Source organism: Seriola aureovittata, chromosome 15 (assembly GCF_021018895.1).
Source record: "Seriola aureovittata isolate HTS-2021-v1 ecotype China chromosome 15, ASM2101889v1, whole genome shotgun sequence".
NCBI classification, from domain to species: Eukaryota; Metazoa; Chordata; class Actinopteri; order Carangiformes; family Carangidae; genus Seriola; species Seriola aureovittata.
Window position 1 is genome coordinate 7,997,663 of NC_079378.1, and position 17,129 is coordinate 8,014,791.

Consider the following 17,129-nt stretch of genomic DNA (forward strand, 5'->3'; position numbering starts at 1 on the left):
TGATATGTAGGTCAAGGCCTACGTAAGAATTACATAACTACACATTTCAGAATGATACACATTTTGTCCCATTGTAACAGAAAATGCTTTAAAACAATTATTGGCTTAAAGACCATGTCAGTCACTTTAAAATTTACAATAAGTCTAATTGGAATGGCAATAAAGTATCTTTTGATTAAAACTATTGATCTTGATGCAATATTGAGAAACTTTGTGCCATCATCATCAAACACCCTTTTATCAAAGAAAATATCTATAATAATTGTAGTAGGTCAATAATACATGATATTTAAATAGCAGTATAGCAGTAGTATAATAGCAAAATCTGAATATAGTACTTTTACATATAACCTGCAAAATTCTGATGCGTACTTAAGTAAAGAATCTGAAAACGGATGACTAAACAGAGCAAACTACCTTGCCGTACTACATTACCCAATTGCCTTCGATGCTACGTCATCCGGTGAACATGTTTGATCCCGCTGAGCCACCATACTTGTTGTGTTTGTTTTAGTCAAAGCAAAGATGGCGAACGAACTGGACAGAGTGCGAATCTCAGCTGCGGAACTCCGAGCTGAAGCGTCGAATACAATTAATACAACTGACTGTCAGAAAGGTGAGGGGAAGTGAACCAAATACTAGGGAGGGATGCATTCGCGAAAAAGTCGATAAATACGGGCAAAGAAGTATCCCAAGTCAACTGAAAGTAGCCTACGGAGTTGCTAAGTTTGTACCCAGCTAATGTTGTTAGCTAGCTAACTTGGCTATCTGTCTATTCTTTGGTCCCGCGCAGTTTGTTTTAAACGCCCCTTTCAACCGTAATTCATGTACGACTTGTCACGATTAACCGTGTTTGTATATGTTCCTTACCAGTTTTAATGATTACTCTTTAAACTTTAAGTAGACTAGCATAAGGAATGTGTCTTAATATTAAGGTGTAACGTTAACTTGTATTAGGACAGAGAAGCTCGACTGTTATCGTCAAGCGTTGGTTAACGTTAGACAACATAGTTATCGCCAACTAACCATTGCAGGTGGTTGTTTGTTTATGCACAGGGATTATATTTTAAAAATCAACATATATATATATAGTAGTCTAAAAACTGATGTGAGTTTCTTATGTTGTCGGAAATTTTGCAGGTTTATTTGTAGCTGCACAGTTCCCTCGAATACTTTGTCAAAAGTTCACACAGAGTGCTCTCTCAATGCTCTCTTGACATTAACAATAAAGTGGTTAGTTTCTGTTAGTAAACAGGTTACGCTCTTCATACGTAATTAATGCAGTATTGTTGTTGTGGGTGACGTGAGCATTTCTGTGTCAGTAAAAGCATATTCCAGTGACTTGGTTCCAAACAGGCAAAACTTTAATTGTTGTATCTTGAAAATGAAAGGCTGGTGATATTCTTTTTTATCTTATTGTCAGCTAATCCCAAGTAAAGAGCTTGATGTAGCATATCCCTCAATTGTTGTTCAAAACATAAAATGTTATGTTGTCATCAATACTAGAGTGCTGAGTGCATATTAATCACAATGGGTAATAATCCCTAGCAAGTGCACTATTTATTCCAGTTTAAGTAACCTAAATAGTTAAATAATATACTGAGGGGAATTTTGGGGAATTAATGGACCACAGACAAGGCAGTGAAGTTGGAAACTACTGAGTAGCAGACTGAGGCATTGTTGTATTTGGGCTTTGCATTGGATTTCTTGACAAGAAGAGAAACAAAATGCCATCCATAGTTTTTGATACCCATGCTTCGTCTACTATGTAAATGTCTGACTTTGACTGTCAGCATCTTAATTTCTTTTTTCTGTGTGTTTTCTTTCTCCAGAGGAACAACATGTACTCAAGCAACATAAGAGACGCGAGGGAAAGCGCCCTGATCTGCAACGCTACCAGCCGGTAGCTGGACATGGACGGCGTCACCGTGACAGTGAGGAGGGAGAACCTGGTCAAAGTGATCCCTTGGCAACTTTTGTACATGAGCACGATGAACCATCACAGAGTGAGAAAAAAGGTCTCTCTGAAAAAGTGTTAGAGTGCACAGATGGGATGGGCACTGACAAAAAGGAAGAAGACAGGATGAGAGGTGACAATAGTAACACTCAGAACTGTAGAATGGGCAGCCACTCACAGGCTAAAATGGAAGAAAATCAAGAAAAAGGCTTTGTTGAAAATCATAGAGAACACCAGGAACCTGCAGGAGCAGCTAAACCAGCAAGAAAAGCCCGCAAACCAGATCGAGAATTTTATCAACCTGGGAGCCGGAGGAACATCCAGGGAAAGGATTGTGGGGTTGGAAGAGAGCAGGACAAACCTCCTTCTAAGAAGCATGAGCAGAAAACTGAGCCCGAATCCCAGTTGAGTACAGGAGAAATAGAGGGGAACAAAAAAACGTCTACACAGAAGCGGGGAGGGAAAGGTAAAGAAGTAAAGGGTACACAAGAAAATGTAAAATTGTCTAAATCCAGTGAGACAAACGGAAAACAAGGAAACCGAGATGTTCAGAAACCTCCATTACCTTCTGATGCTTCGGTGGAGAAAATTACTAGCAAAGTTGAAAAACTCAATGTCAAGGAAAAGGTTAAAGTGGTATGTGAAGGCCAAGATGTTGAAGAGTTAAGCTGCAGGAGAGGGGAAACAACTGATAAGGGAAGGCGAGGCCAAGGGGGAGGAACAAAAGAGGAGGAGGAAAAGATGGAGAAGAAGAAGGAAAAGGGAAATCGCAGGAGAAGAGGAGGGGAGAAGGAAAAAGAGAGGAATCAGGATTCCAGAAGAGGAGAAGATGATATAAGTGGTGTAGGGAAGAGTGACCAGTGTAAAGTTGAGAAAGAGAAAGACAGGAGAGCAGCAGAAGCAGATAGGGATAATAAACCAGGTAAGACAGGAGAGGCACACCAAATCAAAGGAAGAGAGAACTGTAGAGAAAGCAGAAGAGGAGACAACAACAACAACAACCGGTCTAGAGAAGCGGAGAAAGATGCTAAGTCAGAAAAAAATGTAGACAGGACTGTAGTTGATAGAAACAAATCCAATGCAAACATCACATCTTCCTCAAAACGATATTCCAAATCTGATATTCGACGATCACGGAATCGAACTTACAGCAGTAGCTCTACCAGCAGTGTGACCAGCCTGGATGGTCCAGGACTAGGGATGGATGTGGAAAGCACCAAGTGGCCACGCTTGCAGCCTAAGCACAGTAACAAAGAGGAGATAGCTAATAGTGGGGAAGGACGAAGGAGTCATTTACGAAGCTGGACAACCAACGGGGAATCATCTACAGAATCCATGGAGGGGAGTGAGATGAGTGACATAACAGAAGATAGGAGGAGGAGGAGAAGAGGGGGGGAGGAGGAGCTAAGTACAGCGAGGCGTAGGGAAGAAAGGAACAGACCAAAGGGAAACAAAGGTGGAGGTCGAGGAATCCTAAGGGTTTCTCTTGAAAAACATTCAGGTATCTCATCACATAGTGGGGATGTACAGCATTGCAAGCCAGGCTTGGTTCCCCGTGGCAGAGGTGGGGGTATCTTGGTGCTCCCAGCCCGCACAGATATCTCTAATTCACCTGAGGTTGGGCAAAGACTTCTCTTTGGCGGAATTAGGGGAGGAGCAGCTGGCAGTAGTAGAGGAGGCAGAGGAGGAGGAGTCAGACGACTCTGGGATCCCAATAACCCAGACCAGAAACCTGCTCTTACCAGCACCCAGTCCTCACAGCATAAATCTCTCCAACAGCCTATATATCTTCAGACAGGGACCGGATATGGACCGCTTAACTTTCTGGACACAGATGATGAAGTAGCAGGCAGTCCTCCAGTCCCGCAGGGTGAACACTTTCGATCCCAGCAGGCTGCCACCATGGCCTACTACAAATTCCAAAACTCTGACAACCCCTACTGCTACCCCATGTCCACCAATCCTGGCACCACCACCAGCCAGCGCTATCCATATTCATATCATATGGGACCCTACCAAATGGCTCCCCCTAACGGTATGTACCCAGGTGCTGGTGTGGGTCAGTTCTGTGGGAGTTACAGGGGAGCAGGATATTCTCAGCCAAGTGGAGGTGGTGGCTTGACATTTGAAGAAGTGGAGCAACAAGCCAGAGGGGAGTTGGGGAAGCTGCTGAGGGCTGCAGATGCACAGGAGCTCCAGCTCAGTAACCTCCTGTCCAGGGACAGAGTGAGTGCTGATGGACTGGATCGCATGGCCCAGCTCAGGTGAGGATTTAAGGGAAAGGTGTGTGTTAGTGGCATTCTTCTGATTGTGTGTTTTTTTGTTCTACTCTTTTGTCTTATACTACTTGTTTGGCTGTCAGTTCCTCCTCTGGACTAATTAATAAAAACCTCAACAGAACTGAGCCAGTAGACATATTGAAAAAGCACTGTCCTGTTATTCCTTCGTGTTTTCCAGAGCTGACCTTTTGGGGCTATACGAGCAGGTCATCCTCACAGACATCGAGCTCTCAGACTCTCAGAATGTGGATCAGGCTTTGTGGAAGAATGTCTTTTACCAGGTCATAGAGCACTTCCGGCAGCTACTCAAAGACCCCGCCTATGACAACACCCCTCATATCAGGAACATGCTGCTCACGCTGCTTGATGAGGTGAGGAATGTGTAGAAAATTCAGATGAGTCAAGGTTTTTGCAAGGGGGCGGATAGGGGGTGCGTGTCTAGCATTGAGGATTTGGGTGCAGGATTCATATTCTTGCTTGAACATGCGTAAAGACAGACGCTTTGTGTGCTTGATTGGATATACAGTGCAGACCGAAAGTATTTAACAGTTAAGTGTTTTTTGTTCTACAGGCTCTGCGCTTCAGCACATTCAGTTTGAAAGAAAATAATGTATCCTGTATACCTGTCCTGCATACCTCTGCATCCAACCTGTTGCTTCCACCAGCAGTGAAATCTTCAGTAAATGCCAATGTACAAGTTCCACTGGCAGCCATACCTGCCCGAGCTATAACAGAACTATCGACATGTTTGACAGATGAGGTGGTGGCTCTGGGTTATGAGCTGCTTTTTTTTTTTTATCTATCTGTAGTTTTTTTTGCTTTTTTTCTTATGTAAATATCTTTTTCACTTGCATGGTCATCTTTACTCCTCAAATTGACAGACCACTCCCCCTGACTCTAAATGGCAACTCTCAACTCTCCATCAGCAATGTGTGAGCTGTGTTGTGCATGCATTGAAATGACATGCAGCTGTCCAAGACACATTTAGTAGCTAAGTGTCCAATTACTCTGGAGCCCTAGCAATTTGGGCACTATGTGCTAAAAAGGGCTGTATCTCACTCATAGTTCTTTCAGTATTGACGTAAACCCACTCTAATTAAAGCTGAGACTTGGCACTTCAGTGTAATATCCATTATTTTATTTCACCTTGAATGTACTGAAGCACAAAGCTTAAGAACCAAAAATGTGTAACTGTCCAAATACTTAAGGTCTTTATTGTACAGTTCTGATCTTGTTTTGTATTTGGGTATAGACTGGGACCAGTAAACCCAAAAGTGTATATAAGTAGATAATGCAGTGTATTAATATGTTTTCTATGAAGCTTAGAAATACTTGTGTCCAAACCATTTTACAGTTTTGATTTCTTGTTGTGGTAACAGGCCACAATAAATTCAATAATTTTTTTCTTCACTGTAACTTAACTTGTCCATTGTGATCATTGTCTGTGTTTCACAGGGAGCACTGTTCTTTGATGCGCTGCTTCAGAAACTGCAGACAGTGTACCAGTTTAAGTTAGAGGATTACATGGATGGTATGGCTATCAGGGCGCGGCCATTACGCAAAACGGTACAGCAATATTCCTTTTAGTCTGTATGTGTTTGTGTGGGCACTGTATTCAAAGATTTATGTTTTTTCAAAGTAGTATAGTATGACCCACACAATTTATTACATTTATATAATTTCATTATAATTTATAACATGTTGTTTAACCAACGTTTGAACCAGTACTTGATTAGATTACCGTGTTACTGACAATATAGTCAGCAGCTTAGTTACTTACTACTTGTTAATCATATCTGTAATTATGTGCTATCTGAACTTTGTATTTATCAAACTGTTAAAGTTTCTGTGTATTTCTGTGTTTTTCAGGTAAAGTATGCACTTATCAGTGCTCAACGCTGTATGATTTGTCAGGGAGATATTGCACGTTACCGGGAACAAGCCAGCGACTCGGCCAACTACGGCAAGGCTCGCAGGTAGGCTATAATTTGAGCAGTCTGTGTATTAGCTTAAAGGTAGGACTTGACTTGTTCAAGAGGGCTACATTGTTAAAATCTGGTATCTCTTAAGTCCAAGAGCGGGTGGTGATGACTAGCCTTTTTGCTATGGTACAATTTTTACACCCCTTTAATTTCTCCCAGAGAACTGGTTTTCATTTAGTCCTGATTTGAAATTTCTTGTACAAGTCTCAATTGCTGGCAGCTTAATACGGCTTATAATAGAGAATGCTTCTTCCCAGTATGAGAACTGTAACCCGGAAAATTTGTCTGATGGTATCTCATGACTGCACTTTTCCATTTCTTCTTAGCTGGTACCTGAAAGCTCAGCAGATTGCCCCCAAAAATGGACGACCTTATAACCAGCTGGCTCTGCTGGCAGTCTATACAGTAAGTGATATGTAGTAAGTAGAGAAGGAAAGTTGAGAGTTGCATATTTACCTGAAAATGGTCTGCCCAAACATAATTAGTTCATTGGCATTTAAGTAATTGGGTTTTGATGACTGATTGTATTTCTCCTGGCATGTCACCAGGATAATTGAACAATACAACTATATTTTGTGTAATGATCTGTTGACACCCCTGGTGTGAGGCTTTTTGTAGGATACATCCTTCTTACTCTCATCCCGCCTCTCTCACTCACAGAAGCGGAAGTTGGATGCAGTGTATTATTACATGCGCAGCTTGGCAGCTTCAAACCCGATCCTGACTGCAAAGGAAAGCCTGATGAGTCTGTTTGAAGAAGCCAAGCGTAAGGTTAGTCACACACTTTGTGCATTAACTTATGCCAGATGATGAGATTGACCTTGACCTTGACATGGATACGCTCTGCAAAATTAACTATTGTGTTTTTTTTAGCAATGATGAAAGGGGATGTTAAAAATATAATGACATTCACACATTAGTGAGTTAACTCAATAATTTGCTTAATAAATTACCCTATAAGCATGACTGGTTAAGCTTACTATAATCTGGCGATTATGCTGAGACTTAAGACGGCGCAAGCGTTTCTTGTTTACAGATTTTGTTCTTGTAGACAGAGCAGCTGGAGCGAAGGAGACGGCAAGAGCAAGAAGGAGGCTCCAGGGGTCCAGCAGTGAGAGGCAGAGGAAGAGGGGAAGAGGGAGCACGTGTGGAGATATGGATTCGTCCCAGTGGACAAGCAGCAACCCCATCCTCACAGAGAGGAGGTAGTGAGTCCAGCAGAGACTCAGAACAGGATGGAGAGCTGGGTAGTCTCAGCGCTAGTGACGTAAGATTCCTTTCTTCCTTTTGCGCTCTCTCATACACACACACGCTCATCGAGTCTCATGCGTCATATTCCTTTACATGAAAGACACACTCAAGTCTGTGTGTGCATATTTTTTAACACGTTTTTTTATCTTAGTTATATAAAGTTTATTTTCTTTTCAACAGGGACACTAGTGTCTGCAGATGTCTCTCAATCCATTTTATGGTGTTTTATTTTCCCTCTCTTCCTCGAAATCTAATTTATATTAGATATATTATTTTATCTCCTTTAAATTTTCCTCTCATTTATTTTGACTCTCATTTATTCCTTAAGTCATCATATGATTTTTATTTAATTTTAGATTTTATTATTATTATTTGACTTCCTTAATATTTCATGTTCCATGATACCCATTAATCCATAATGACAAAGTGAAAACATGTTTTTACAAATATTTGCAAATGTATTGAAAATCCAAAAATGTACAGAAGTTTCCAGACACCTTGCTGTAGCACTCAAATTGTGGTCAGGTGTATCCTATTTGCTTTAATTTTCCTTGAGATATGTGTTGAACTTGAGTGCACCTGTGGCAAACTGAATTGATTGGACATAGTTTAGAAAGGCTCACACCTGTATATATATTGTTCCACACTTCACACTGAAAGTCAGGACAAAAACAATCCATAAAGTTCAAGTAGACCCTAGATAAAAAAAATTGTGGCAAGGCAAAGATAAGTGTGAGGGTATAACCACTTCTTAAGCTTTTAAAAAAGTTCCCAGGAGCTCAGTGGCCTCAATAATTGTGAAATGCAAGAAGTTTGGATCCACCAGGACTCTTCCTAGAGTTGGCTGTCTGGCAAGTAACTGGGCAAGAAGCGCCTTGGTTGGGAGGTGACAAAGACTCCAATGGTCACTCTAACAGAGGTTCAGTCCTCTGCAGAAATGGGAGAATCTGGGAGAAACATGTTTTCACTTTGTCATTGTGGGTTATTGCGTGTAGACTGGTGGGCATTACAATAAATAACACAATAAAGTGAGCAAAACAGTGAATGCGTCTGAACATTTTCTGATGCCACTGTATACCATCTCCAGCACGTCAAGTGTGTGGGTTGGGCCCCCACCCCTATGGGAGGTGCTCAGATTGCATCCAACAATATCAGCTGGCTCATTTACAACCTAGACACAAATCACTTGTATCTGTTGTAGTGTGGTTGTGGGTTAAGCCGTAGTAGCTCTGATGTGATGCTTTATTGAACATTACGCTGTGAATAATTTATTGTACTCAGGAGTGAGTTCTTCGAGTGAAAGATCACAATTTTCTCTACCACCCCCTTTTCACATTCCTGTATCAGTTACAGTGCAGCCTTTTTTCTTATGATGTGTCCTTTCAAAGGGATACCAGTTTTTTGACATGCTGTATTGGAGTCCCTGTGATTTTTTTTTTTTTTTTTTTTTTTTTTTGAAAGAAATATGTTGGGAGAGACATATGTCTGTGTATCGTCTGTGCCAGCTTCAGTAGCCTTTCCGTCCATTTCCTCCCACCACTTTTGTTAAAAATCCTGGGTGTATTTAAATGGAGATGTCAGCTCCATGTGCTTTGTCGCTGAATGAAGAACTGTGTTTTATTGTCATTTGCTATAGGATTTGTAGCTAAATAAAACTTTTGGCCAAAGATTAGTAATACTTTTCCTCTTTCAACTTTCTCTTTTTTTCTTCAGCTAAATAAGAGGTTCATTCTGAGTTTCCTGCATGCACATGGCAAGCTCTTCACTAAAGTGGGGTAAGTGATGTCTCATGTGTTCCAGCTCTTACATTTAAGGACTAAAGAGTTTGAAGGATTGAGACTATAATCTAGAAATTTATTTTTTTGAGTGCCTGTTTTTCTGTATTTTTATGAACGTATGTCTTGCTTCTTCAGCATGGAATCATTCCCTGGAGTGGCGAGTCGTGTTCTGCAGGAGTTCAGGTCACTGCTCCAGCATGGCCCTTCCCTACTGGGCAGCACACACATGCTGCAGATCATCACCATCAACATGTTCACCATACACAATGCCCACAGCAGAGGTAATGCTGCATATACCCACACACATTATCATCATTAAACAACAAGCTTCAAACAGCAAAGTTTTAATGCATTGTTTTTATCTACAAAATTGATACAAATGCACCAATTATTTTATTTTTATGTAAGTTATAAACATGGATTTCATTTATTTAAACTTGGTTTAAATAGCTTCAGTGGAATTTCAGAGTTGATAATAGCTCTTTCACACACTTTTAATCTCATGTTCTCACATGCAAGTTCTTTATTATGCAACAGTGTTTGCAGTTATTTTCCAAACTTGAACACAAGTCATTGGTAATACTGATACAAACAGTGTTGAAGAAGTACTTTTTCAAATTCTTGTCTCTGTTTGTCAGGTGAAGAAGGAGAAGTTCGGTCCGTCTTACAGGAACAAAGCACTGCCCTGGGTCTTGGCATGTTTGCACTACTGGTGCAGCGTTGCACAGAGCTGCTCAGAGATATACCTGCAGGTACACACACAGTAAGCTTCACAAGTATTTGATCAGCAGCATTTACTTAAGTTGCCCTATGCACATATGTAAATATTTTGAAATTAAGGTCAATGTTAGTAATAAGTTGTTCTCATCTGTGTCAGTTGAACAGTTAAAAGACAAAAATTACTCACTGTATAGTCCCAAAGCACATTGGTGGAGATTACTTGTAGAACTAATTAATAAATAGAGTACTCTGTTTTAATGTGCTTGTTTTACACACAAATTTCATTTGTTTTTGTTTGATTTTTTTATAACTGCAGATTGTTTTTGAAAAGTGTCAACTCTTTCTCTCTTTCAGAACCAGTCCCCATGGCAGATGGAGAGGAGGAGGGGGGTAAAGGGGAGGAGCTGGATGGTATGGTAAGGGTCTCTGCCTTCCCACTGGACCTTAGAGAACTGCTGCCAAGCATCAAGGTCTGGTCTGACTGGATGTTGGGACACCCAGACCAGTGGAACCCACCACCATGCAGTATAGAGTGAGTACCTGCAATAACTTATTTTGGATACTACAGGGGACTGGAAATGAAAAAATTTCATCACCTTTTTAAGTTGATATGGTTAACATGTTAGCAAACAATTGCTAATTTACTCATTGAAGAGTCAGAAAGCAACATAATCCCTCATTTGGAGTCGTGTTTCTCACCACCTTCACATCACTTTTAGCTCTGTTTTTAGTCCAACTACTGAGGAAAATATCCAGCTCTTTAGTTGCTAAGTGTTCCATCAGGTTTACCAGCTAATCGCCAACTTTGTCTCTCTGCTGTTTGGTGCTGAGCAGGTAGTGTGCAGTGGGGTTTTAAGGCTTTTTCACCGTAAACAGCTGCCTGCTGTGGCCAGAAACAGAGAGTGGTGAGAGTGAACCAAAACCATAAAGCTGCAGGCCAGACAGCCAAAACTGCAACTTGAAAGTCATTAAAAAGCTCTGTAAAGCCGAGGGAAGCTGCAGGTTCAGATGGAAATTCTCTAGGTTCATCTCTCTGAGCAATGTCTCTTGCATTACACATTGTTATTTGATATATTGTTAACAGGTTAATCTGTTGGTTCCGCTCATGCCCTCCACTGGTACTTAACATAGCTGTCTTCAGATGGTAGCTTTAAAATACTCATTCCTCACCACCACTTATGGCTTTTCCTTTCTATCAAGTTGCAGCCCTGATGTTTGGCAGTGCCTGGCTGACCTGTGTAATTTGCTGGCACGTGTGGACCACGGGGAACTGCCGCTTTACAAAGTCGACACTGATGAAGTTGAGGGAGATGAGGAGTTGACTGTGCTGCAACTGAAGGAAGACAGGCTTCTTGCTGGTTTTGTACCACTGCTGGCTGCACCACAGGAGCCATGTTACACAGACAGACACACTGAGATGGTGAGTAGATGGCAAAGGTGTGTTATTTTTTCTGTAACACTGATGCCCATACCTACACCTACCTACCTACCGACCGACTGACCGACCGCACTTAAATCTTCTCCTGTGCTATTAATTGTACTGATTATTCTTCTGTCACCTTTTACACAAACCCTATTCACCATCCTTCATGCACTTATATCTGTGTCATCCCTCCTCAGGCAATAGCAGCAGATTGTAAGAGAGTGACGGTGCTGAAGTACTTTTTGGAGGCTTTGTGTGGACAAGAAGAGCCTCTGTTGGCCTTCAAGGGAGGCAAATACATTTCTGTGGCAACTTCTCCTTCACCTAACCACTCAGTGGATACAAGGAGCAGGCAGGATTCTCTAACGGAGAAAGAGGTGACTATTTTTCTCCTTCTCTCCCTCTAGTAACCTGTTCTCTTTACTTAGCTTCCACTTTTGCGCTCTTCTCTGATTATACTCCTTTCTTTCAAAATTTGACCCACTCATAACTATGTAAATGCTGAAATTAAATTTTCATTGCAGTACAGCAGAGGTTGTTGCAAGCAGTGGATGCAGTGGAAATTGCTGAAAATGTGTCATATCAGCTGCTTTGTGTGTCTGTTCGGTAGGCTGATGATGTCATAGTCGAGGCAGAGTCATCTCTCTCTGCATCAGAAGGAGAGGAGGATGCAGAGGAGGCGGGAGACAGTGAGAATGACATCAGACAGCTGAAGGCACGACGCCATGCCCTCGCCAACAAACTGGCACAGCAACAGAAGCGCAGGGATAAAATACAGGTAAAACTGGGATATACATACGTACCTAACAATCATTTAAATTAGGAAATAAGGTTTAACCGCAGTATTGTATGTCTTACATTTTATAGATTAAGCAAATACTAAAAAAAGATAAAAAATCATAACAATACCAGGTTATAGGAAATTGTATTAAATAATTAGAAGAATCCCTGTGTTGAAAGATTCTGCGTTGTGTGATTGGCAAAAACATTTCAGGTGATGTGGAAATAATTTATTTCTTTGTGGTCATGCTTGTGTCTTAACATAGTACAGTAAGTGTCAATTGAATAGGACAAATTTATACAGTTATGCAATATTGTGGCAGAGTTGAATTTCACATCATATTTAATGCGTTTGTGTCTTCCAGGCGGTGCTGCAGACAGGCGGGCAGTTGGAGCTGGAAGTGAGGCCTCTGTTTTTGGTTCCAGATACCAATGGATTCGTTGATCACTTGGAAGGGCTGAAGAAACTCCTTCAATGTGGAACATACATAATAGTTGTGCCACTCATCGGTAGGATGATTAAATTGTGGCGTTGTGACATGTTAAAAATGATAAGAATGCCCAGTGTGTCTGTTGTGTTTATGTTTACTCATGGTGTGTGTTCTTTTTCCCAGTGATCACAGAGTTGGATGGCTTGGCTAAAGGCCAGGACAACTTTGGTGGTGGAGTGGGGTCAGGAGGGCGTAACATTGGCACTCGTGGCAACTATAATGTCAGTGTGGCCCATGTGCGGTCTGTTCAGGAGAAGGCCCGGCTGGCTGTGGCTTTCTTAGAGAAAGGATTCGAAGCCAGGGAACCATGCCTCAGAGCCCTAACAAGCAGAGGAAATCAGCTCGAATCTATTGCCTTCCGCAGTGAAGACACCTCTGGACAACAGGTGAGAGCCCTAATAAATGCAACCCAAAATAACACATTTTGGGTTTCATTTTATTTTGTTTTATTAACTTTTTGGTCATTTGGTGTCAGATTGTGCAGTGAAATAAGACTTAGTTTTCTAATCTTCTTCAGGGTAACAATGATGATGTGATTCTGTCCTGCTGTCTCCACTACTGCAAAGACAAAGCAAAGGATTTCATGCCCGATCAGAGAAGTATGTATTGTATGTATTGTCTGTCATTGTTCATATTTCCTAACACACATGCAAACACTTTGCATAATTTGATGTAAATAAAGTCTTCTGAGTTTGTCTTTTAATACTCTTTGCCCCCCCCAAACAGATGGGACAGTGAGGCTCCAAAGAGAGGTGGTGCTGCTTACAGATGACCGTAACCTGCGCGTCAAAGCTTTGACTCGTAACGTCCCAGTCCGAGACATCCCTGCTTTCCTCAGCTGGGCCAAAGTGGGCTGAACCAAGCAAAGCTGGAATCAAAGGAACCCAACTGCTGAAGCCTGCTTGCCACTCAGCCAGGAGAGAAGACACACTTAAGCAGAGGAAGAAGAGGAGGAGATTAACAGGGGAGAGGAAATGAAAAAGAAAGCAAAGAACCGCTACTTATGAAATACAAACAAATGTAGTGAGAGCAGGGTGGTTTCAATGAGCTTTTCCCTCTTGTGATGAAGCGTGTGTGTATGTATGTGTTAAGATCAGTGAGCTTCCCCAGAGAGAGACAGGGAGACTTGATAAGTCTCAGAAAGGCTGGACTAGAAGAGAGGAAGGAGGTAAAAACGGAGTGATATCATTTGTAAGTTGTCTGGTCCAGCCTCGAGCCTCTGCACCTAGTTAGTGAGTGTGCTCTCTGCAAGCAGTATCAAAATTTGAGGTGATGATAGAATGAGCCAGAGAGAGGGAGCGTGTTTATGGTCATTTAATTGATTGAAGACATCAATACTGAAGGCCATAACTGGCACCTCCACATTTCTCTGAGGGCCCAGTCTCATAGACTTCTGTGGCCTGTAAAGCAGAGCTGAGAGAAAGGAAGGCGAAGAGAAGCACAGCTGGAGGATCTGTGTCCATAGAGTAAAAAGTGGCTGATTGCAGTGAGGGTTGATCAAGAGCCCTCATGCAATATAAGCACCACCAAGGAATCGTGAGCAGGTATGGTATTTCCTGCTAACCCAGGAAGTGCCTTATGTGTGTTTGTTAACTTGGTTGTTCCTCCAGCTTGAAGCTAACATTAAGTTTGGGTATTGAAAATGTTTTTAAAAAGTCACCAAAAACAAAAAAAGATTGGTTTATTTTAATTTTCTGTCTTTTGGCTTGTTTTTGAGCTTGTGTAAAAAGTTTTGTTTCCCTCATGGAAGCCATTTTTCCATTTTAGACACTGATAATAAGCATCTGCAAAGTTTTCCAGTGTAAACCATAAATTATAATTGAATCCAGTTTTTTTTTTTTTTTTTTAACTGATCTGGGTGCAAATATATTTGTAAATAATAATTACTTTGTGTTTTTGAGCAGTATAAACTGTGAGATTTGATAGATCAAAACTAGTTTGTTGGCTTCTGGTGAGTTTTCAGTTTTACAAAATTATGCTACATTGACTAACTTTATGGGATTTTCTCCTCCAAAATTCAACCCATTTATCACTTCAAACAGTATGGGGGAAAAAACATTTGCAAATGCTGTTTGACCCAGGTCTCCTGTAGACAGCCACCATGTTAGGACTTGGTTTGGTCCTTCACTGTGACTTTGCAGATACTTAATTATTGAGTAGCATTGGTGTCTATCAGTCTTTTTGTGCATTTTCAGTTCATACCACCGCAGCAGTTTACCTTTTCATAAAATGTTTTTAATCATTATCCATTACCATTATCTTGTTTTCCTCTTCGTAGTTTGAATTTTTTTTTTCAAGGTCACTTATCCACTTTTCTTTAGTTGAAATAAAATACATGTGGCATAAGAGCATAAATTACAGCCTGTAAAATGTCCATCGAGTTCAAACAACACCTCACTGACACATTGTCAACAAACATGAACACGAAGGTAGTATTTGTATTTGCGGTTTTGCTTGCTCTTCATTGCTTTGGGAGGCAGTTTAGGAGATGCTGAGTTAATTCAGTGTATATTTCTGTGTGCTTTTGAGATGGTGTCTGGATACTCAAAATAGATATAATCTACACCTCTGCCCTCTGTTATGTTACAACATACACAATCATCATTCACTCACCACAGTGTGATCATATGGATTTGAAATTGTACTGTATGTAGAAGTGGCTTTCCTACTTTCTATTTGTCCTGTACCTTTTTAGCTAGGCTCGTACAACTACCATCAGCAGTTGATGTTTCTGTATTTGTAAAATATGAGACAGGTTTATTCTTTTTTTTTTTTTTTCTCCAACACCTGTTGTAGGGTTTCTGTAGCTTCTGTTAAGTGGCACTGCATCAGTGTTTGAGTGTCAAAGCAAATGTAGTAAAAACATAACACAAACAACTTTTTCATCATCCATCATTAAAAATGTTTTGAAGGCATTGTTTTTACCTAATTGATGTGAAAGTTAACAACCGACATTTTGACTTGTAATAACCGGAAAGGCACAGGTGTTGCTGAAAACATGAACATTTCTTCTATCATATTCAAGAATCCCAGAAAGCTGTGACTGAGCCAACCTTCACAGTACCATGACCCTGAAACCAAATCAGCAAAATGGAATTCAGCCAATATTCATTTTATTATTCAGATCTGTTCTTTTCCTTCTGTGATGTGGTTGTCTTGCACTGAAAGATTTTCTTTATATTTACATTCACTTTATATTAAGCCTTGAAGTATTAACGTGTAGAACTCAGAGGTCTTATTTTTGTGTACATTTAGGTCACAAAATGAAGTATTGTATTATAACAAAAAATTGGACAGTTTAAATATTTGAGAAATTACTGAACACAGATTAATTTAGTCCATGCAAATGATAACACAATAAATATGTGATGGGATCCATTCATAAATCCACATAATCAAAATTATTACAAGAAACAAAACAAGATCAAATTATCTGCATAAGTATACATGGAAATCACTCACATACCAAAACCTTTACATGTGTGCCCTCATGTGGTAGTTGAGGATTACACAGGTGAAAGTGATGGAACCAAGGAGACGGCATGTTTGGGTGTAGCACTTCAATACAGGGAATGTCTTAATAAATTCATGAAGGAGACAAACATGCAGAAATGTATAGATCAACCTTACTGAAATGATGAAGGAGACATCTGTGAAATCTGAAAAGCAAAAAGTTTAATGACCATGATCATTATCTAGACATGCCTCAAAAGACTGAACGGCTCTGATCCAGTCCTGATATTCTATTCTTAGAGCTGACATATGGTCAAATTTCAAATTCCCAGTGATAATAAAGAGCAAGGCCCACAGAGTCAGTCAGTGCACTCTAAGTACCAGTAGCATAAGCTCAGTGCTTGGAGGGTATTCGCTATTAGAAATATCTAAATAACTCACTCTTCTATGATAAGCAGGTATCTGTGAATGTGCATCTTCAGAAGGCATGAGTGGGACAGATGCTTCTTCAGCATTTAACATCTGCAGACAAGCACAGTCATCACAAATATGCTAAGTCTCAGTCTGAATAAACACCAGTATCTGTGGCTATAACTAGAGGGAAGTATTTATACTATATATACACATGTATGTGTAGTGTGTGTGTGTGTGTCAGGGACAGAAAGTTCTGCAGCCTATCCATCCAGATCATTTGCCTCAGTATACTTCTGTGCCTGGATACAGACCACACAGGCAGGACCTGATTCCCATCATCATGACAACAGGGCTACCAAGCAACCAATCAAAACCCTCTAAGCCCTGCTCTGCAAGCTGATTGGTTTCTCAGCCTGCAGCCTGTTGTGGAATGCCCATCTTTAACCTCTCTGCTGCCATGCACATTGCATACATCCTATATTTTTCTCAATACAGATTACAGCTACACGTGTAATCCTCTTCTGAGATATGATGTCATGGTTATACTGACTTGATATTAAGTTGTTGCATGTGATGACTGGAACATCTGAATAAAAGGTAT

General features: G+C 40.7%; 1 protein-coding gene across 1 annotated transcript; it reads left to right on the forward strand.

Annotated features, from left to right (window-relative positions):
• The first annotated feature begins 519 nt into the window (after positions 1 to 519).
• Positions 520 to 15,576, forward strand: smg6 (SMG6 nonsense mediated mRNA decay factor). Its single transcript, XM_056397279.1, has 19 exons — positions 520 to 616; positions 1,833 to 4,221; positions 4,415 to 4,607; positions 5,692 to 5,802; positions 6,106 to 6,212; positions 6,545 to 6,623; positions 6,879 to 6,989; positions 7,270 to 7,485; positions 9,183 to 9,244; positions 9,383 to 9,528; positions 9,886 to 9,999; positions 10,322 to 10,499; positions 11,168 to 11,387; positions 11,588 to 11,767; positions 12,001 to 12,168; positions 12,536 to 12,680; positions 12,785 to 13,047; positions 13,179 to 13,260; positions 13,388 to 15,576. Exons 1-19 carry the CDS (start codon positions 526 to 528, stop codon positions 13,516 to 13,518), a joined length of 4,986 nt encoding a protein of 1,661 aa, XP_056253254.1. The 5' UTR covers positions 520 to 525; the 3' UTR covers positions 13,519 to 15,576.
• Positions 15,577 to 17,129: the final 1,553 nt, after the last annotated feature.

Bases quoted from the DNA above. Each gene is read 5' to 3' on its own strand.
- smg6 (XM_056397279.1), top strand. From the start codon at position 526: ATGGCGAACGAACTGGACAGAGTGCGAATCTCAGCTGCGGAACTCCGA. The intron at 11,388-11,587 runs GTGAGTAGATGG...ATCCCTCCTCAG, and splicing joins CAGACAGACACACTGAGATG to GCAATAGCAGCAGATTGTAA. The intron at 13,261-13,387 runs GTATGTATTGTA...CCCCCCAAACAG, and splicing joins TTTCATGCCCGATCAGAGAA to ATGGGACAGTGAGGCTCCAA.